The sequence below is a fragment of the Bombus huntii genome, chromosome 3 (assembly GCF_024542735.1).
Source record: "Bombus huntii isolate Logan2020A chromosome 3, iyBomHunt1.1, whole genome shotgun sequence".
Classification (NCBI taxonomy): domain Eukaryota; kingdom Metazoa; phylum Arthropoda; class Insecta; order Hymenoptera; family Apidae; genus Bombus; species Bombus huntii.
This window is the reverse complement of record NC_066240.1, coordinates 16,453,667-16,474,459: the sequence shown is the minus strand read 5'-3', so window position 1 is coordinate 16,474,459 and position 20,793 is coordinate 16,453,667. Positions and strand designations below refer to the sequence as shown.

Here is a 20,793-nt window from a genome sequence, read left to right as displayed (position 1 = left end):
GTTGAATGCTGATTGTTCGAATTTTATTTCGTTTATGTTTATACCAACACGATTTTTCTACAGGCTTAACGTTACACGTACGCACGCGATATGTACAAAAAGAATTGTATATCTATTAAATACAATAAGTATATTTATATAAACGGCGGTATATCACGTTTACAAGAACGAAAGAAGTGTAAGCGTTGTCGTCGTTGTGATTACTGTCACACTCGTTTGATACGACATCAGCTAACAAGGCTATTACGTTCAATTAACACCTAAACAGAGAATTATTCTCTAAAACCGTTTAATCATCGTACGGCAGTAGCTGTACTAACAAATATCGTTATTCGCCGGTCAGTTCGTTTATCTTAAATATCTAAGCGCGAATAAAAAAAAGAGAAATAAAATAAAAAGAATAAAAATGAAGACAAAAAACGTTTTCTTCCTCAGGACTGTCTTTAACTCGTTCAAGTTTAACAAATATTTATATCTAATTCTATTAAAGTTCCTAACTTATTATATTTAAATTTCTAGTTTCTATTCTTATGTAATCTTTTTTTTCTTTTGTTCTTCGTTGTTCTTTATCGTTCAGAGAAGAAGGGAACTTTGTTCACTTTTTTCTTCGAATAAATAAATAAAGAGTTTAAAGACGGCCCTGTTCCATTTCACTTCATCATAAATTAGTCTACTCGAAGGCAGTCTTTTCGTACTTTTCTATTCGCTCTTACGTCATATAGAGTCAGATAATTAACAGACAATTGCTAGACGAAGCGCTTAAATGCGTGATGATATTATAATTTAAATGGGAATCGATTTTATTGCTTGTAATGTTTAGCAAAGGAGGCGTAGCCATTTCTCGTTTCTCGGGAAACGTATGTGATGGTTATCGTCGTTGAACATCTAACAAATATTTTTATATAAGGATATAAAGTAAAAAAATTCGTCAGTTTTAATATTTTCCAACAATTACGTACGTCCGTGAAGAATTTGTTCGAATTACGTTCATTCGTTTCAATTAAATATTGGTATTCGCATCTCTCCACGTGCTCTGACCTAGATTATGAAGTCTGAGGCTGCTTCCGGTATTTTCGTCAGGTTCATAGGCTGAATTCGTGTGACCAGCGTGTCCTTCGAACACGTCTTTTACAGAAATCTGACTGCTTCTCGAGGGACGACCTTGTATCCCTAAAGGATTGCCCGCCACACCGTAAATGTTATTGGCTCCCAACGTTTGCATCTGCGACTTCCTCCTCATCGCCATTATGCTGTTCCTGCGCCCTTCAAATGCCTTAAAAGCCTTCGCAGATCTTCTAGTCGACATGTTCCTCGGCAGACCTAAATTGAAACATTAATCAACGAATATTCTCATCCTAAAATCGAGACATTACCAGCACAATTTCCTTAATATATTACATGGCATATTTTAAAGTTGCTGAAGAGACGGAAACATGTGGAAATATTAAGATATATATATAACATTAGATATACAAATATTAAAATATTTGTATATATAAAAGTATGTAAATAAAAGTATACGCATAATCGAAAAATATTCATCCACCTATTATAAACTGAGACATTGTTCCATTTAAGACCAGAGTTAGATACGTTTTACTCGAAATAAGAAACAAAAAAAAAAGAAAATAAAAAAACTAAAATAAATAATTATATTACAATTTCATTTTTCTTCATTTCTTTTTCTAATTTAAATTTGGCCTTGGACTCATAAAACGAGGTTTCAGATCACAAACGAGTATTAAGTACTTAGTTTACTATTTCATTTCTTGCATCTTTGTATCTATGAGAAGGTCGTAAAGTATTTCGCGATTTAAATTTCCAATCCATCAGCTTCTTATGATAAATGCAAAAATTTCGCACAAACATCTTACACACCATTGCCCTCTGACATACTGAAGAATCGCTGTCTAAAAGCGACATCGAGCGTATTGATTGCCTGCGTTTTTCTTCGGCTTTTTTCAAGATTTCTTATGGTTTTCCTTCTGCCTGGGCCGCTGCCACTGCCTTCCTCGTAATCACCCTCCATGCCATCTAATCTCTGTAAATCCCTGACTATTTCTACCGCGTGTTTTGATAATAACGCTTCTTCCGATAGATCCTTGGTCTGGTGAATTAAACAGAAAAGATTTAAAAACGATTATACTACGATTACAAACACAGATTGTATTAAAGGTTGTATTAATGACTATAATTATTCTATAACTATAACAAATCGCTATTTAACTGTAACATTATGAAAATGAGAATAAAAAGAAAAGATAAAATGGAAAATTGTATAGGAGCTATTACTAATTACTAATAGAAAAGAATGACGTGAATAATGTGAACAATGAAAATCTTTGATACTAACTAATTGTAGTAAAATTTTATCACCAACAATTGTAGATAACACTAACCTTCTTGCAACAGTACCAATCTAAGCTGGTGCTGGCTAGAATATGAGCGAACGTGCCAAATCGATGGAACAGCATCGCGGTGAATTGAATAACTAATATCAATGCGAAGAAGAACACGAACACCAAACCGATAGGCTCGAGTTGTAGATACTCCTTCGTAATGTGTACCTACGAAATACGTTCATTGTTAGAGAAGACATTAATAAATTAGTCGTAATACAAGCCAAAATATAAATAAAATCGCAAACAGAGAACACATAAAACGATTCACAATTGTTACAATTTTCATTAACGTGTATTTCGTTGTTACCTCATTACGAATATATGTATAGCGAACTAAAAATCATAGTGATGTATGTGAAGATTTTGGAAATTTGGATTTAATCACATATTCCTGATTTTTAAGGATATCATCCATTTAGGTTCTTAATAATTAAGTTACATTTAAATTGAGGATTTTTATGCATCTACGGGTAATTTAAATAAATAATAATGTACAGAATAGATATAATATCCAAGAATACACGAAGTATCCAAATAAGGCTATTTATAATATCATAAGTGTGTTTATAATATTGAAAGGACGAAAGAAATTTCTATTTAATTTCTATTTTTTTAACGACGTTAATTTAAACGTGCACGAACATTCACAATCTGATTATAATTTTGTTCTTTACTGCGATAAGTTTTCATGACTCGACGAAGCATAATGAATCTTTTCTAACAATAAACACAGAACACTATTTTAATGCAAAATAGCGGAATTAACGTATAATTCTATGATTCTCAGGCCTTCATATACTTTTCAGTCACTTATACGGTAAAATACAAAATGTAATTACGACTGGCAATTCGTAATGAAATAACAATTATTAATTTCCTGAACGTACATAGCGATAGCTGTTAGGAAGCAAGTGTTAATGAAAACTCTGTCACGCTTTCCAATTTTTTAATCTTAATTTCAATATTTCTATTAAATAGCGTTGAAAAATATTTATTGGAAAATTTGTGAAGGTACTAATTGGAAAATTTCTACCGTTCCATTTTTCAATCATTTTTATGTCAGCTATTCGTTCGTACGATCAGGATCACCGCGGGAAATACAGTTTAAAAATCACTTTTCGAGACACATATGTATACACATATAAGCCACCGTTTAGTTACATTGACGGTAACTCGTTAGTGGTGCTCCTCTGCTGCCATACCTAGCAGTGCGTTATCAAAATTAGACACATAAAAAACGTGAAAATCTGCTTAACAATTTCTCCCTCGTTCATATTCAACCAGGTGAGCGGAAAAAAATGAGACATGTTCAAAGGTGCTTTTTCGACTCTTTCGTGACCCACAAATCGTGCACGTGCTACTGTCCATTGAAAGACAGGAAAGAAAACTTCTAACTCGAGCCTTGAGAAAGTAGACAATCACGAGAGAGCCAAAAGGTGTACAGAAGCTAAGAGAACATTGAAAAAATAATTAGGAAAATTATAGGAATTTTATTTAACTGAATAAAAGATAATATTCGAATGTTACTTAAATTCAAAAATATTGTTTCTATTCAACACGTTACTTATTAGAATTCTTTTCAATTTAATTTTCCAATCTATTAATATTCTATCCAGTAATCTATTAATATCCAAAATAAAAGTAACGTGTGATTTTACATTTGTTCTCTGGACTTCGATAACGTTAATCAAGAAGTATATCGATGTTAGTCAAGGTGGAAACTTGATGGTGCGAGTGATCTGAGTGATCACGCTCGATGGCCACCATATCGTTTTACTTTTTACGGATACTAAAAGAAAGTAGACGTACACATAACGAGGAAGGATAATGGGATTTGAAATAACAAGGCATCGATGTTATTTGTGACTTAGCTAACTAGTTTCGAGTCAGTTGATTGATAGTGCCCCCAGCTTTTCCATACGCTTCGGGAGTACCTGTGCAAACATGTTAATGGTAATTCGCCACGTGCTCATGATCCACGTTATTGACAAAACACAGACATGTCCCAGCAAGTGCAACATTATCACCGGGTATACCATTTCCAGCGTGCTCCGATGCTCACTATTGAACTGCGATCCCTTTCTCTGTATACTAGTTGTGTCGTTCTTTCTCATGATTTTTAGCAATTTCTTTATTCCTCTTCGAGAAAAAATGAAAATTCATTCGAAGTTTGTTTCTATGTTTCTTGAACGCAGAATTTATTCAGGCAATTCCACCGCTTGAATTTCGATTAGACTGAGTTGAATTCAGATGAAGGAAAATTGTAATTTTTAAAAAGAAACCAAATATAAGAATTTTTAGACCGGAATTGAATTTAATTATAGATACTGAATGCAAATATTTTGTTTTATTCAAATTTTTCATTAAATAAGTGTTTAATTTTAGGGCAATGAAAAATATGAAATCGATCACATGTGAATAATAAAACCAGAAATTGCTAAATATCTAAATTGACAAAAGAAGCAGTTCACGAAGTAAATACTCTATGCCTGAAATCTAAACTAGAAAAGGCAAAGGAGAAAATATTAAAAGTATCGCAACCGCAAGCTCGATTCTATTAGAACTAAATAGAAGCTCTAAACTTTCATTCTAAACGTATCTAAAATTACAAAAAAAAATATCTCTGAAATGAGAATGAAACAATCATTTGAAAAAACGAAGGATCCACGCTCGAATTTCAATCTGGCGATTCAATCGACCCTTACTCTTCTTCCTCTACGTGACTCCGTCCTCGCGCAAAATTGTTCGATTCTGACTCATTGCCGCTATCAAATCGACAAATAACGACGAATGTAGATTGAAGATTTTGAACATGTATCAAAGTCACACGTGTAATTAATATATTCGTGTTTTAATTCGCATAATTTTTAATATACGCGTACGTGTATACTAAAACCTACACAGATTAAAACAGGAAAATATTAATTGTATGGGTACGTGCGTATTAAAAACTACGTGGATTGGAAATAATTTAATTATAATAATTTAAAATAGTGGCCCCTAATTTAAACGTCATTGTCAGAAAAGTGAAGACGTAGGAATAAAACGAGAAGAAAGAAAATTGAGAGAAAACAGAAAAGATATAAATACGAGCAACGGAGCACACGGATGTGTTAGTCTCCCGAGGCATCAGTGAGACAGCATCTCTGTTTTTCGTTTAGAACACTACCAGATACCTCCGAGGTCTCTTCGATGAAGGTGATATTCGTCTTGACGCCGAGTGGCCAGACAACGTGCAGCTGATCTTTGTTCAGCTGGAGCAAGAATACGATCAGAACGAACAACGCATTGAACATAAAAAACGCGAACACGCTCTTGTTCCGCAGCTCAATTAGGTCGGCGGCAATGCGAGTCTGTCGTGGACCAGGGAAGAAACAAAAGAAAAAGCACAGATTAGCAAAGATATGAAAAAAAATACGCTCCGTCCGGTCGAATCGTTGATCCATCGGCTCCTTTCGAGGGAGGATCCTCTCCGTGATCATTTAGGTCTTCAAGCAAACTCACATCCTCTAAAAAGCTTCTTAACAAGCGATAAGGAAAAATATAAAAATCGCTACTACGAGTATTTGCTGCAAAACAATTTGAATGCTTAACTTGAATCATCGTGTATAAATTTTGTATACTTCTAAATTACCTTCCTTTTTTACTTTTTCCTGTGGTTTTACGAAAATATTTTCTTCCATTATGATATTTATTATTATATATGACACTCCTTTCATTTGTGTTTTTAACTGATATATCATTAATTGCTTGAATCTAGTATTTTGGGTAAAGTATACGCTTTTAGCATTTGAAATGTTTTGCTACAACAAGCTAAACAAAGAATTAATAAGACGGCTATATGGCTCGTGGGATAGATCCTACTAATTATCTATATTATTTTTTTTTTTTTTTTGTTTGCTGTTTTAGGGGAAAGGGAATATGATTTAAGAAGCAGGACAACACGACGTGGACGGAGCGGTCTTTACCTCCTGGGAGTGATCATCATAGGTGATGTTGGTCTTGATACCAAAGGGCCACTTCACGTGCAACAAATCTTTGTTTAATTGCAGCAGAAAGACGATCAGGACGAAGAGGGCGTTCATCATGAAAAACGCGAAAACGCTCTGGTCACGTAGGTCCTTTAGATCTTTGGCGATTCGTGCCTGACGTAAGTAGCATGGATCGATTATTTATATTCTTCGATTATTGACAAATTTAAACAACCGTTATTTCGTACATACAATTATTAATCGTTTACTCTTTCAGTTCTTTCCAGTAAGATTTCTTTAGATTCTTTAGATTTTGTTGCAAACTACTTTTCATTTTTTTTATCTTAATCGAGCAAAGTTCCAAAATGTTTGAAAATCTTAACGTTATTATATAAGCTATGTGAAATAACAATTAAAAATACTGTAAAAATAATCGATTAAGAAATTTAAAAAAATGTTGAAACAGTTATTTTCATTCTGTTATTCGCGAAGTTATTTGATTCAAATATTTTACGGAATTTTTTAGTTTCATACTTCGCAATTTCTAAATAATATCTATCTTTTTTAATCTATTTCGAATTCGTTGAATTTTACACGAGAGATACTGAAATAAATAAAATAGAATTAATAGTTCTACGATCGAGCAACATCCTCGACGCTAGTTATACATATTCAATTAACAAATAGTACTAAAAACTTGACTGATAACGATATATATACACAAATGATAAAATAACAAATTTTATAAATAATCTGTAAATTCTACGCACAATAAGTACTTCGGAAACCTTATTTTTTATCCAAAACAATTACTCTAAACATTGAACAAAATTTTAGAATAAAAAGTTTTTCAAAATTACGAAAAATATAAATTTAACTCGAGTATAGAAGAAAGAAAAGATAGACAAAAATTCTTCTCAAATTTTAAGAAATTTTAAGAAATAAAAAAAGACAAAAACTACGAATGACTACAGCTTGATTAAAACTTCTTACCTTTTCTGCCTTGTCTTCGTCTATAGGATACAGATACTTCTCCAGGAGATCCTTCCAAAATAGTTCCTCCTGCAGCGACAGGACATCGATTTCACCTTTTTTAAGTCCTTCGTCGCTCAACCAGTAAGGTCTGCTTAGGAAGTTGTTAGCTTCGCGATTCCCTTCCGTATTCTGACTAGTCACCGTTTCAGCTTCACTATGACAATCCTGATCCTCTGCTGGATCTTCGCCAATGGCCCCTAAATGATCGGCTGTTCGAGAACCCACGGAGGATGCACGACGTCGACTTGTCACCCCATGAGGATCCACGGCTCTGATAAATGGATTTATATTAAATTCAAGTTGAATATAATCGTCGGTCTCATTATTTAGATCTCATTATTTAGAATTAGAGAAGCTTTGCTTTGTTAAAAGATACTTCCGGTTTGAGCTCTGAAATTTTCGATGCAGAAAACGCAAAAAGAAACGCATTTTGTACGACCTTTTATTGCGTCTAATTCAGTATCATGCTAGTGATATTACATTTAGTTTAGTATAATAGATTATATTTAACCGGTATAACCAGATGACAAGGATTATGTAAAATAAATCATAATAAGCCATAATCATAGATCATTCGAGAGGTCTCATTTGGAATTTCATTAAAAATTCATTTCAACTCGTCGTATAAATTGAAATTGATTGTTTAGTTTTGCATGTTAATAGATATGATGGAAATTTAATTACTACTGTTATGGTTATAGCAAGGCAATCAATAAAAAATAAACGAATATTAACAGATTTGCAGAGCCTTGTGTTGAAATAATCGACCAAGTCAATAAACATTTGCATTTATAAAGCGCAGAGTAAAAGATATTTTTAGAATAATATAAAATCAAAAAACCTTTCGATAACTTCCAGGCGTTTGCTAACTTGCTCCAAAGATTCAGCAATAGCGACCAACTGCTGTTTCTCATTCGAGGTCTGTCCATGAGTGCAGAACATGCACTTGAACAATCCCGACAAAGAAATTTCTATCGATCCTTCTTCATCGTCGTTCGAGCCTACGCCACTTTGAAGAAACCCTAACAGAGATTTCTGTTTCGCTTTCCGTTTTGCTTCCTCGGCTTCCTTTTTCTCTTGTTCAAGTTCCTACCGATTCAGCGAGAAATATGTAACATATTTTAATTTTGATCATATACATAAAAGGTAAGTACATAAATGCTATTATAGTAAATACTGTTTCTAAAGAAATATATGAGACAGTAGGAAACGTATTAAAAAATTATTAATTGCGTGTTATTAATTTATTAGTTGTGATTATCGTTATATCTACAAACGTAATATCAAATACTAAAAAGCATTACACCTTGAAACAAATTTTTCAGTCGAACGTTCATTGGAAATTCAAGTACTTTTCACTCATGTCGCTTCTCACTCCCTAATTATTAATATATGAATAGAAAGATTATTGAGAGAGACAGAGAGCTTGATATAAGTTCTGAAGAAGACAATGATTTATAGTATTATACGTCCGCGCAAATTAAAAAACATATGCTTCAAATAAATCTTTTTAAAATTTAAAATTATTCTATTTTTCTAAGTAAAGGAAAGAAGCATTCACGTCATCCATTTGAAAAATCGAAGTCGATAAAATGTTTCGAACGTTGTACAAATTAAATTGTTTCCTCGCTGTTTCTATATAACTTCTTAAATAGTTTCTCGATAGGAACTGTTCTTGCAGAATCTAATTTTGTAATCCCACCTGAGCAATACTGAGCATCCATCCAATGTAGTGCATTTACATAGTTTAGTCGAATTAAGTGGATTTACTCGCTCAGTTTACTCTATTGCCGTATATATCTACGTAAAATACATAGGTCGAATAGTGAGATTTAGCCGTAATATAGATGTCAATCATGCTGACATAGTGGCGGATTTGAATTTAATAATTTAATTCTTGTGATAGGAATCACTATTATGAGCCAATAATTTTCAAATGGATTGTGCTAAAGCTTGATAAGTTAGATGTCTCCAACTGCTGTTTGCTTCAAGGTGCATAATTATTAATGATACTTGATAAAATAACAGAAAAGAAGGACATGATTAAAATTAGAATCGATTATTCAATTAAGATTGAGCTGATAGTTACCGCAGCAGTTTTCTTAGTAGCCACCTCTCTCGTACCCCATGTGATGTTGTTCAGATTACAGATCGAATAAAAAATAAGCAACACGTACATCGATGGGACGGTGATGAAGTATATGATGCTGTATAGTAAGCAATACATTTCTTCGGGGTGCAATAGTGCGGTTATTATCATCTGAGATATTACTAAAAATAGGAACATCGCGGATGGCGACATTATCCCGTCCTGAACGATGTTAATCGCAGTCCCAACGATCACGGCGATCATCACCATGCCGTACAGAGTACTTATTATCGCCGCCACGAAAACCTGGCACACCGTTGTTATTATTAGCAGTTATCGATGCTCAGGCGTGTAAACCAATTTTTGTTTGGTCTTGTATAAAATAGTGGTAATACGTTGAGGATACTGAATTAACCTTTCTGAATCTAATTCATACTAATCTTAGGCATAATAATTTTTTTACGCTATACGTTTGTACGTATACTATTTTTTTTTTTCGTTTTTTATATATTGCTACTAATAATTGATAAACGAATCTTTTTCCAACTGGCCAAGAAACATTCAGTTTTAGAAGTGTTAAATATCGAATTATTGAATTAAAATTCTCGTATCCTCAGCATAATGTCACTCTCAGTATCTGCGTCATTATAAACAAGTTAGAACGTACACATGCAGACAAAAATGCTTGCAGCTCGCGTGAAATTGTCCAAAAGCACTTGCCATCTTGATTTACCACCACCATATGTTTCCTACGATGGTTTTACAGAATAATGGTAAATGTACAATCCCTCAAAATTGACAAACATGATCCAACCAAATACTGTCCAGTTAGTTGAACAAGGGGAAAAAAGAAAAAAGAAAGAGTCGGGTAAAGCCAATACAAAGGAACGAACCTTCTTGGTTTTTTTCACTTGGACCTCACGAGTTCCCCACGAGACGACGTTCAAGTTTATAATCGAGTAGAGGATCAAAAGAAGGTACATCGAGGGGATTGAAAGGAGGTATATTATACCAGGAACAATACACCAAAACTCTTGAGGATGTAAACAGGCGGCTATGAAAAAGGAGCTGGATAATGATATTAAGAATATCGCGGAAGGTGAACCGATACCATCCTCCCCAAGTTGGAGGGCCGTACCTACGATCACAGCCATCATTATCATCGCATATCCTGTCGACAATATCTGCGCGCACAGAAGCTGAAAGACAACAACACGAAAAAAAAAGAATTGCAAGAACAATCAAAGCGACAAGTATTTGAAGAGCAGGTAAAAGGAACATGACAGATCACTTTATCACTGATCTCTTAATCTCACCAAGATCACCAATAAAAGATATTTACATGCGTCCTCATTTTTCAATGAAGTACTTGTTTATCCGATTCTATATATATTGTTTTCTTTTTGTAGTCTTCATGTTTAGTTTGTCTCCATCGATCGTTCGTAGTTATATGAAAGTATTACTAAATGATACGAAATTTGATATACTTGGACGTAATTAACTAGCATGCAAATGCTATAATAAATACCAAGGTGTACAAATGACATTTACAGCCATTGTACGTGATCTCATAACGAATTAAAGAGACAATTTTGGTAACGTTGAATTTTCAAATTGTTTATCATGTCCTTTTCCTGTGTTCTTCGTTTACGATAAGCACGTATAACAAGTATTAATTATAAGTGGATGTACCTGAATGCTCGCTTTACAAGTGAAACATACAAGCATGAAGAACAGAATAGGAATAATATTATAGTAGAAGCTGGTCCAATTATCGATCTTAAAGGCTGCGACGAAAGCACCGACCAACATGAGGAAAATCGTGCCTGGTCCTAAAATGGTTCCACCTGTAAGAAGGATTTAGACGATTTTTTAATTCATAATTGATAAATCTCAAAGCACGAAGAATGAAATTAATATAATGGGATTGTAGAAACTACATGGAAGTTTCAGTGCCGAGAAAGGCAATTAATTAATAGAAAAATAAAAGTAGAACGAGAGTTTGACTGACCCATGAGTAAGATTTGATAAGAGATGTAAGGAAGAGAAATGTTATCGTTGATTTTAATCGTTCGTTTTGCGTCCATCAGAAGATCCATGATATTGGCAATGGTAGATGGTACCCATCGACGCCGCTGATTGTAAAACTCGTTAAAACCTTCGGGTGCATGAGTGTAAGCATCGCTGGCTGCTGAATATTCTACCTGTAAGATTAAACGGTGAAGAATGTGAATAAGTGACATCATAAAATATTTCATCAAATATTGAATTTGAATAAAGACTTCGATCACTGTCCTCCTGTATAAATTTAGTATCTAGGTCAAGTAATAATAGTTTCGGAAACTTTTCTGGATACTTACCCTGTACCCACGTTGCAAAAGAAGCGTACAAAGCCATCGATCCTCTCCTTGATCGTATTGAACGTAATGTCTAGCCTCATCAGATCTCGTTGTGTACTTCTTCATCACGTTATCGTCCATCAAAGCTTTTCCTCTGAACAACGAGAAGCAACCAGGGCTACAAAGTACACAGCCGATCATATGCTCGGTTGCTTTTTGCAGCCAATGTCCGATAGCGTACTCGAACATCTGATACCAAACCATAGGACCTAATATCATAAAAAAAGTTGTACATAAAACTTTATTATTAAAATTTGTCACAGGTTGAAAGTTGTTTGACGAAGATTACCTGAACCGACTGGATGAATACGGCCACAGGCTGCGCCAAGATTTTTGTTCTTCTTCATCAAATCCACGAGCAGTTTCACAGCGGCTGGTTGAAAATCGATATCACCGTCAAGAGTTAATAAGTAAGTATTTTCTGCGATCACTTCCTTGCGATCTACGCTAATTGGCAATTCCATTAATCGATGTCCCAATAAATAATACATGTACATAACCTGGAACGCAAGTTTCGAAGTAATATTATTCAATGTTGTGAAAAATTTAAAAATATAAATGTATTTTGAACTACTACGAGTAATAAGTACGAACTACTATGGCTATGAGTATTCTGAATTACTATTGAGTACTGTGTATATTTTTAACCCTTTAAATTTGCAAATGCTGAAAAAATGCTGATTCTTTTACATCTATACCAGTGCGTCAAATTGACACAAGAGTCGGATTAAGGGTTGAAAATATTAACAAATCGTAAGATGCCAGATTGCTTTATAATTATTAAAACTATCACTCGCTTCCTACTCCTTCTCAATGCTATACGTTTCTAGAAATATTAATAGATTGTAAAATATCAGAATTACTGGAATTTCGCTCATTTTAAAAGCTATGCATATTTTTGCATATTATTAATGGATCTTCTGCTATACAAATTTTTAGTCATAAATTCTTGAAAAATATTAAATCTTCAAAGTTGTATGGGAATCTCAAAGCAAAGAGGTTCGTTTACAACTTCGTTCGACTTTAATTCCTACCTGGCTCCAACGTTTTCGGTGACGAATCTTGCTCTTGTCCTTCAAATGTGCGATCATCTTCGTTTTTCCAGGAAGAGTCCAGACTAATCGGCCACCGTATGGCGTCGGATACTTCTTCGGTGCTCTGACGTGCATCCGAGTTTGATGAACGTCCGACGCTGCCTCATCTAGAGTGCCCACCAACAATTTTACGAATCTATTCACTTGCTGTTCGTTCTCATCGTGATCCGATAACTCGAACGCATCATCGAAAAAGATGTGAGCTGAAAGAATAAACAACGTCTCTCAACGTGCTTGAATGATCGAGATCTTGCAGACTACAATGCTAATCCACCAGACTACACCAGAAAGCGCATATGGATACCTACTTTCGAATTCATAGTAGTCCGGATCGACAACCTTCAAGTACTTTTGGGCTACACGTCTAGCACACTGATCTTCGTCCAAACGTAAGATACTTTTCAAAAATTCCATCATTTCCTCCTTGTTTTCATGCCACATAGTCGCGCAGGCGTATATTCTTGTTACGTGATCGCTGCTCTTTACAGCCGACGGAGGTGTAGTCGTGCCATCCGTCTGTTCGTATATGGTCTCATAATCTCCATCTCCCTTTTCTTTCTCTATCTCTGCCAGATCCTACCCGAAAATACAATTCTTATATTTTTATATAAACGACCGTGCCTTCGATAACAATCGAGCTTATAGAAAACTTTGTCTTGCTATGCGTGAAAAAGATATATATATATATATTTTTTTTAAATACAAGACTTACACTAGAAACTTTTAGCGAATTAATTTAATTCTGCACATTTCGTAACAGAAGCATCTCCTCATAATATTTCCGCGAACAACACAACACAAAATGTTGTTCAAAGCAGCATTATGATTCAAAACAACGAATAAAGTGAAATTGTCTATGTTAAGAGCGTCTGTGGAAATTTTCCTTTCTAAATAAAGTCGTACCGTGCAGCTTTATGTCGTTTGTACATGTAGCCCATAAGACAGAAAGTAAATTTCAAGACTGGAATCTTGTTTTAGCACTTAACATATTTTCTTGTTCGAAGAAAGAGATTTGGTGAATACGAAACTATCATTATAACTAATACTGTTATTACGATTAATATTTTTATTATGTGTGAATTTATTTGAATTCTATTTTTTGTACGAATTTTATTTTTATTAAATAGATTTTCCTTATCAAATCTTTTTACGTCAATGTATCCTTCTATCTTTCTTGGTATTTTTTTAATTAAGAAACACTTGTTCGCGATAAAACTTGACAGTCGACCGATGAATAATAAGAAGACAGATCTCGTTTAGCGCGTTCTCTATTTTAAGATGCCGAATATATCGGATATTTATGCTTCCTCTCATTTTACAATTATAAAAATTGTTAAATTGTATTTATACCAGGATACTTTTACTCCGTTGACTTCGTTCTTATTTTTAACGAGACTAAAATGAAGCATACGGTTTTAATTTTAAAAGGGTTGAACATTCTTTTAAGGATTATGACGGACGAAAAACTGTTCCAGATAAAGACAAAGTAAGGAGATAAAAGTATACTAGTTACTTAGTGGCTCTCTCTGTGAATGAAGAGACATTAAGCGTTGAGACAAGGGATTTCCTTTAAGAAATTAAACCCAATCAAGTATAGAATCTAATGGTGATGGAAACTCGCGAAAAGCACTGGAAATACTGTACACAAGATTTTTATGGTTTTCTATACACTCATTGCAAGTGCCAAAAAATCTTTTCGTCCTTAATTATAGACAAGGGATTATATAAGATTTAAAATTAATTTTTTCAAAGAAAAATGCAGCTTTATAGTTAGTATTACCAGAGAAAGAATAATAGAAATAAGGAAATAATTACCGAGTTTTTCATTGAAAAAAAGTGTATAAGATAGAATGGCGGCGAGTAAAATTACGTTGGAAGTTTTAATTATGGCCTTTTAATACTTTAAAGAACTCTGTTTTCTTAAATCTGCATAAAAATTTCATAATCGCCTAACTGGGAACTACATTTAGTATCTGCTCAGAGCATAACTTTGTAAAAAATTAATATAAAGCTTTGCTTAAAGAAGACAAGTAAAAATTTTGCCATGGCTTGAAATTGTTTTATAGTAAATTACCTCGACTTTCACTTCCGGTTGGTCGTCCCTCTTTCTGTTTAGACCCATCGATTGATCGATTAACAGAGAATTGTACATAGGAACGACGAACAGTTTCTCAGTGGCGGCGAGACGCTCGCATTTCGGTGTCCAAACGTGCAATGTAATCCAAGTTTGTGACAGCAACCACAACAACCATACCCAAGCATATTGCTTCGACACGAAATCATTGATGAAATGGGTTGGCGGTGACTCGTAGAACAGATAATCCGGAATCGTTCCTTGAAATATGCAAGGATCGGTGTTCCTCAGGCCACAAGCAGCAATTAATAAAGAGATTGACACTGGAATTGTTAGATTTACCGGGAAAGCATAACTGAATCCTTGTATCAGAATTTTGCACGCGAATTTACCTGAAACAAGCGAAATACCATTCATTTTCTGTTCTCTTCTGATACTTTTTTTTGCAACATGTGACTAGGGAAAAACGTAATAAATTGTATTTTTCGTTTTTCCTTTTTTCAGGCGACCAATGTTTAAAAATCCAATAAGTGGATGTGTCAATTAAATCAAATTGTCAAAATTTATATCGGACTCTTTGTCCGATTTGTAAATTAAATATGTATTTTAACCACACAATGTTGAAGAATGTTTGGGAAATATTGACTGTCATAATGTCATGTCCCATGTCATGATTTTGCTATAAAATTTTCTAATTTAAACAACTTGTCTTTAATAACAATTTTTTTTAACAACATTAAACTTTGCCTTTGCCAACGTTGCCTTTGCCAAACTGTAAGTTTTATAAAGATCCATAGGCTAGATACATACTCTAGTTTGGTATTTAAAAAATTACTTAATCTAATTGAAGATATAAATATAATAAAGGAAATACAAATACTTACCAAATATGTATGTGAAGTAAGCACCAAATATTTGCAGCAGTAGAACGTATATAGGGGTATCTACGCTTCCTGGTACAGGCACTGTGTCGCCAATATCCAGGATATCAGCGACATCAGTGATTTTATCAGTGGCTTCAGCCCGTTGGGTCCATGCCATAATGTCATGGCTTCCGAAAGCGTCACTCAGCATCGTGAACAAATGGCCAACTGTTTCGCCTTTGACGTGGAGTATCAGCAAGGTGCTAATAAAAAATGCCACGATCTTCCAAACCGAGATGAACATATAAGTGAAGTATCTCGTCAACCGCATTTCTTTCTTCACCCTCCCCAGAGCTCGAACAAATCCTACCAAGGAAGATTACAATTATCCTGAATATCGGAATATTTTCTTTTTATTATTGTAATATATAATTTATAATAATAAAGTATAATCATATTAAAAGTAAATATATTATTTGTAGTAATATTTGGATAGAATTAAGCAGGAAGAGTTGATTCAGATCAATGACTCGATATCGATTATAAAAAAAAATCGACAGTAAAAAAGAAGCTTCTTCCGAAAATTTCAATTTCATATTGAATACCTGAATAAATTGAATAAATTCTGCTTTTCTTTTACTCCCGATAACAGTTTCTTCTTAATGGTGTCTCATCGATATCGTAATACTTACCGATCGGACTCTGTATCGAAACATAATTTTCCCACCAGCCGCACGAAACCAGGAATAAAGATGGTGGTATGAGCCATAACGAGGGTCGAGAACTATCCAGCAAAGGCCAGAGGAAGAAACTTGTTCCTTGAGCAGCGAGCGCGGCAATATCTATCAGCACCAAAACAAATCTCTTCGACTCGTCTTTGTTCTTATTGCGAGAGAGCAGTCCTTGAACAATCGAAAGAAATCTTCGTCTTAATCCAGTACAAGTTCCCTCGTTATCGATAAATCGAACTTCGTGATGTCTTCTTTTAACGAAGAACTCTCGAAACTCTAGTAGGTTAGCCTCTTAAAATCCCAAGGGCTCATAAATAATTCTTAAAGCTCCGTAATACTATCAAATCGCCCAAAAATGTTGTAAAATAAAATTTCTATGTAAAATCACGATTATTTCTAGTATTAATCCAAATACATAATTCACCTTTCTCTTGCATCTTTCAGTCAAATCGACCTCGTTCCGCTAATTACGTAACAAACATGCTGTTTTACCAGTTTCGACGTAAATAAGAGAAACGCGTTAAAAATTGAAGTTCAAAACATGTTGTGAAACATGGCGTATCTTACCTAGTAAACCAGGTACGAAGCACACGCAGTTCGTCAGCATCGCACCTTTAACCACGTCCAATTCAGGAAGTACTGCCATAAACATCAGAGCCAGACCGGTCACGTGGAATGTCTCCATGAGAAAGACAAGCAGGAAGTGAGAAGCCGGTGGTTTCTTCCACGATTTGAAAATACATATCCTAGTGCTGCGGATTAACGTGCCGAATTCTGGCACCGCGAACGCGATTATGATGCACCAGATCCACGCTATTCTCTCCTCTTCTGGTAACGTTACTGTCCATTGCCTGTCCCGGCCTGTAACAGATAGAAAGAAATACGTCTTCTGAAATTGGATTCACGAAACAACAAATATGTTTTCAAAGCTTATCTGAAAAGAGAACAGGAAGAAGAAAGCCCACTTTTTCATATTACATAAATTATCAGTATAACTGTTATCAGCATGCCTACAATTAGTTTTCTACCTAATAATAAGATTTAAAATAACATGAAAATCGTATCCTCTTTAGGTATTTTTTAATAAAAATGACATACTTTGACAGACATTGTTTCACAATTACATACTAATCATGCACTCGTTTCGATTCAAAAGAAAAATCGATATTCAATTTGTAAAGCAGGTTTACGCCAATGAAATATTAGCGAAAAGTGCAAAATGTCGCAACATAAAGAAGTACTTGTTATCGATGAATTAAAATTATTTTCTGTACTTTGAAGATTTAATACAAAAATATATCGAAAGCCTAGAAAAATCTGCACGTAATGATTGGGAAAGCGACAAATAACTACAAATAATGAAAATTGGAACAGTGATTAAGATTAATACAGTTCTTCTTTTTCGTTAAATATAATTTTCTAATACCGCCCAAAAATGCTTATTTGGAAAAGCAAGTTTATAGCAGAGAGCCATTCTTTATCATCGAACAGTAAACGCGTTTGATCGGGAGCCAGCCAGAAAAGTGCACCTGTATTCGACAGATTTTCAAACTTGATTTTCGCCAAAATAAAGCTTCGAAAAGAATAATTGTATTCTTTCTTTAATGGCTTATTTTTGCTTATATAATTACTCTCAGTTCTTTCGTGTCGTTCATTCCAGAATAATTCCTCGAATACCATGCTACGACAGCGAAATTTGCGTCAAAAGAAACCATCAACCACCGTATAGAAAAGCGACCAGGCCACTGGGTTCACAAGATTTTTTTAATTAACTTTTATTATATAGAATCGAACGATTTTGTAGAAGGTAGCCTCGCGTATGTAATGCTTCAACCTGGTTTCACGTACTTTCTCTCCTTTGCTCGCACCGCGGTTATACATAGCGAAAAAATTCCGTTGTAACTATGTTGCGAGCACGATCCACTTTTTACGTTACTCCGCGACGGTTTCCATGAATGTTTTACCGTTCTGAAACTCAAGAAGTGCGATTTGGATTTTGCATCAGTGACGCGTTTTATATATTTTTTTCGTATTATGTACATTTTGTGTATTTTCGTATCTTCAAATTTTGCCATAAATACGTAAAAATCTGATTACCTATTCAAACGTTGCTAATATTGAAAAATTATAATTAAAATTTCTAACGCGATTTCATCGATTCGTTATTTTACCATACGAACCTTTATTCCAGCAAGCTTTTCGATTATCTCCCAAGTCATTCATTTTAAATTCTTCGTCGTTTTATTACACTGTCAAACGGTTAAAATAAACGTGTTATATTTTATATAGAAAGAACAAATAAGAATTAAGCTCATAAACGTCTCCAAGATATATCCTGCAGGCACTTAATTTCACGTTGTGCCCCACTATAGTATCCTTACAGACCCACAAAGTGGATTAGCGTATAATCCTATAAAGCGATCATTTCGCAAACGTTAATTGGCTTATCAAATATAAGAAAGGAAAATCGCGTAATAATGAACCGCAGATAACGTATTGTTATTGTACTACGAATCTGGATTACATGCATCGAACGGATTACGTGTTGCATCAAGCACCGAATTCAACATAGGCGTAATTTGTAGAAAATTCACTACACAAACGCACTATAGTTTGCAAAGCGGTCATCGAACGTTCGATTTGCATGGAAATACGAATGAGAATTTGAACGTATGAACGGTACATTTTATAGTACTATTATTTTAATTCCATTTATTGCACGAATAAATATATAGAATGCTTTGATTTTAAAACTATAATCATAGTTCATATAATTCATAGTGTAGATTTTAGTTTTATTAGTTTTGTGTTGGGTTAATGGCTTTATATATTAAGTTACTTTATTGCGTTATTTTCATTGGACTGATATTACTGGACAGAGGACATGCTAGATAGTTCTGTGACCAAAGTAAAAATGAAAGTGAAATCAAGAAAATAATAAAACGACAGTGAATATCGATTTTACTAGAAAGAATATTTAAGCAATAATTTATGTCATTAGTCTAACGTAACAATGTAAAGGTTTTAAGAATAGAATAAAGTCAATCAAGATACGAATAGTATCGAATTGCCCAGAGCTACAAGAGGCGTCAAAAGTCCTAGGATTAATTAATAATATCCGATGATAGCGATGATATGTACGGGAGTTTGACTATCACTCACCTAATTTCTTGTTGCAGTAAGCGATCGTTCGATTAGCTCTTAACTGCGACGTCATAAATAGAATTGTTCCTTTGGCTACTACGCCGCTTCCTAATACTATCACAAATACTAGTAGGTAGACGATCACCTTCGTGATCTGTACCGTCATCTCGAGGCATCTTTGATTCGCCATCGAACCGGAATCGATCTTTGGCGGTGGATTCCGAAACACGTCCCATCCTTTCGTTTCCACGACAGTTCTTTGACTAGAAAACGAAACAAACAGACGTAATTAAATTATACAGCTACACTCGAGTTCTTAATTAAAACAGATGGAGCCGATACGTTAATTCTGACTGTCTTCTCAATAAAATTTTCGTACGCAGTTTCGTATTGTTATTAACATAACTAACTTTTCACCTTCAAATTTCCCATAAACGCATAAAAATTCGTGATTTAGTTATTCCAATTATACAGTGACAGTTTTAAACTTTAATTAAAAAAGTCGGCTGGATTAACTCCTAAATTTCATATAAATATCCATTAAAAGAAAATTAAATCGAGGCAATAACTGCGATTTTTCTCGAAAAACGAGATGGCTCGACTGACGCAAAGAACAAAAGCAAATCTCGTTTGCTTTTTTCCCCTCTCCGTTTAAAAATAAAACGAGCGACGTTTGCGAATACCATAGCTGCTTGGTTAAGGACACATTTGCCACATACCTGTCGCCATAGTCCTGAGTCAATGGAGTACTCTCACCATCCGAAAAATCGTCAGTGTCAGCGACCGGTCCTCCGCCTCCTATCATTCCATTCTGTTGCTGACTTTTTGACATTCTGTAAAAAAACGTTTCTTTTACCAAAATGTTTTTTAAAAGAAACGAAGAATGGCGATATAACTTTGCTTAAGTAGCAGCTGTAACTTTGCAAGTTAAATAATTGTGATCAACGAATTTTAAGTTTTAGAATGTCGACATCTTATAAATAGATTCTCA

At 34.3% G+C, this 20,793-nt stretch overlaps 1 protein-coding gene across 5 annotated transcripts; it reads right to left on the bottom strand.

The window, feature by feature from the left end:
* Positions 1-6: 6 nt before the first annotated feature.
* Positions 7-20,658, bottom strand: LOC126864105 (chitin synthase chs-2). 5 transcript variants are annotated; one of them, XM_050615060.1, is made up of 20 exons: positions 20,522-20,634; positions 19,821-20,065; positions 17,226-17,519; positions 16,620-16,829; positions 15,949-16,293; positions 15,065-15,456; positions 13,299-13,566; positions 12,931-13,193; positions 12,186-12,396; positions 11,858-12,105; positions 11,509-11,701; positions 11,190-11,344; positions 10,391-10,696; positions 8,250-8,497; positions 7,367-7,679; positions 6,371-6,547; positions 2,400-2,567; positions 1,879-2,107; positions 960-1,320; positions 7-885 (listed from the first exon to the last, which is right to left on the bottom strand). In XM_050615060.1, the coding sequence occupies exons 1-19, from the start codon at positions 20,632-20,634 to the stop codon at positions 1,001-1,003; spliced, it is 4,698 nt and encodes a 1,565-aa protein (XP_050471017.1). In that variant the 3' UTR covers positions 7-885; positions 960-1,000. The 5 variants fall into 5 exon arrangements, with proteins under 5 accessions (XP_050471017.1, XP_050471021.1, XP_050471023.1 ...); XM_050615064.1 differs by having other exon boundaries at positions 7-1,320; positions 20,522-20,658; XM_050615066.1 differs by lacking the exon at positions 6,371-6,547 and adding an exon at positions 5,579-5,755 and having other exon boundaries at positions 7-1,320.
* Positions 20,659-20,793: the final 135 nt, after the last annotated feature.

Coding starts and splice junctions, on each gene's coding strand:
- LOC126864105 (XM_050615064.1), bottom strand. CDS start 20,634: ATGTCAAAAAGTCAGCAACAGAATGGAATGATAGGAGGCGGAGGACCG. Junction 13,567..15,064: donor AACCGGAAGTGAAAGTCGAG/GTAATTTACTAT, acceptor ATTTTCGGGTAG/GATCTGGCAGAGATAGAGAA. Junction 12,106..12,185: donor TATTCATCCAGTCGGTTCAG/GTAATCTTCGTC, acceptor TTATGATATTAG/GTCCTATGGTTTGGTATCAG.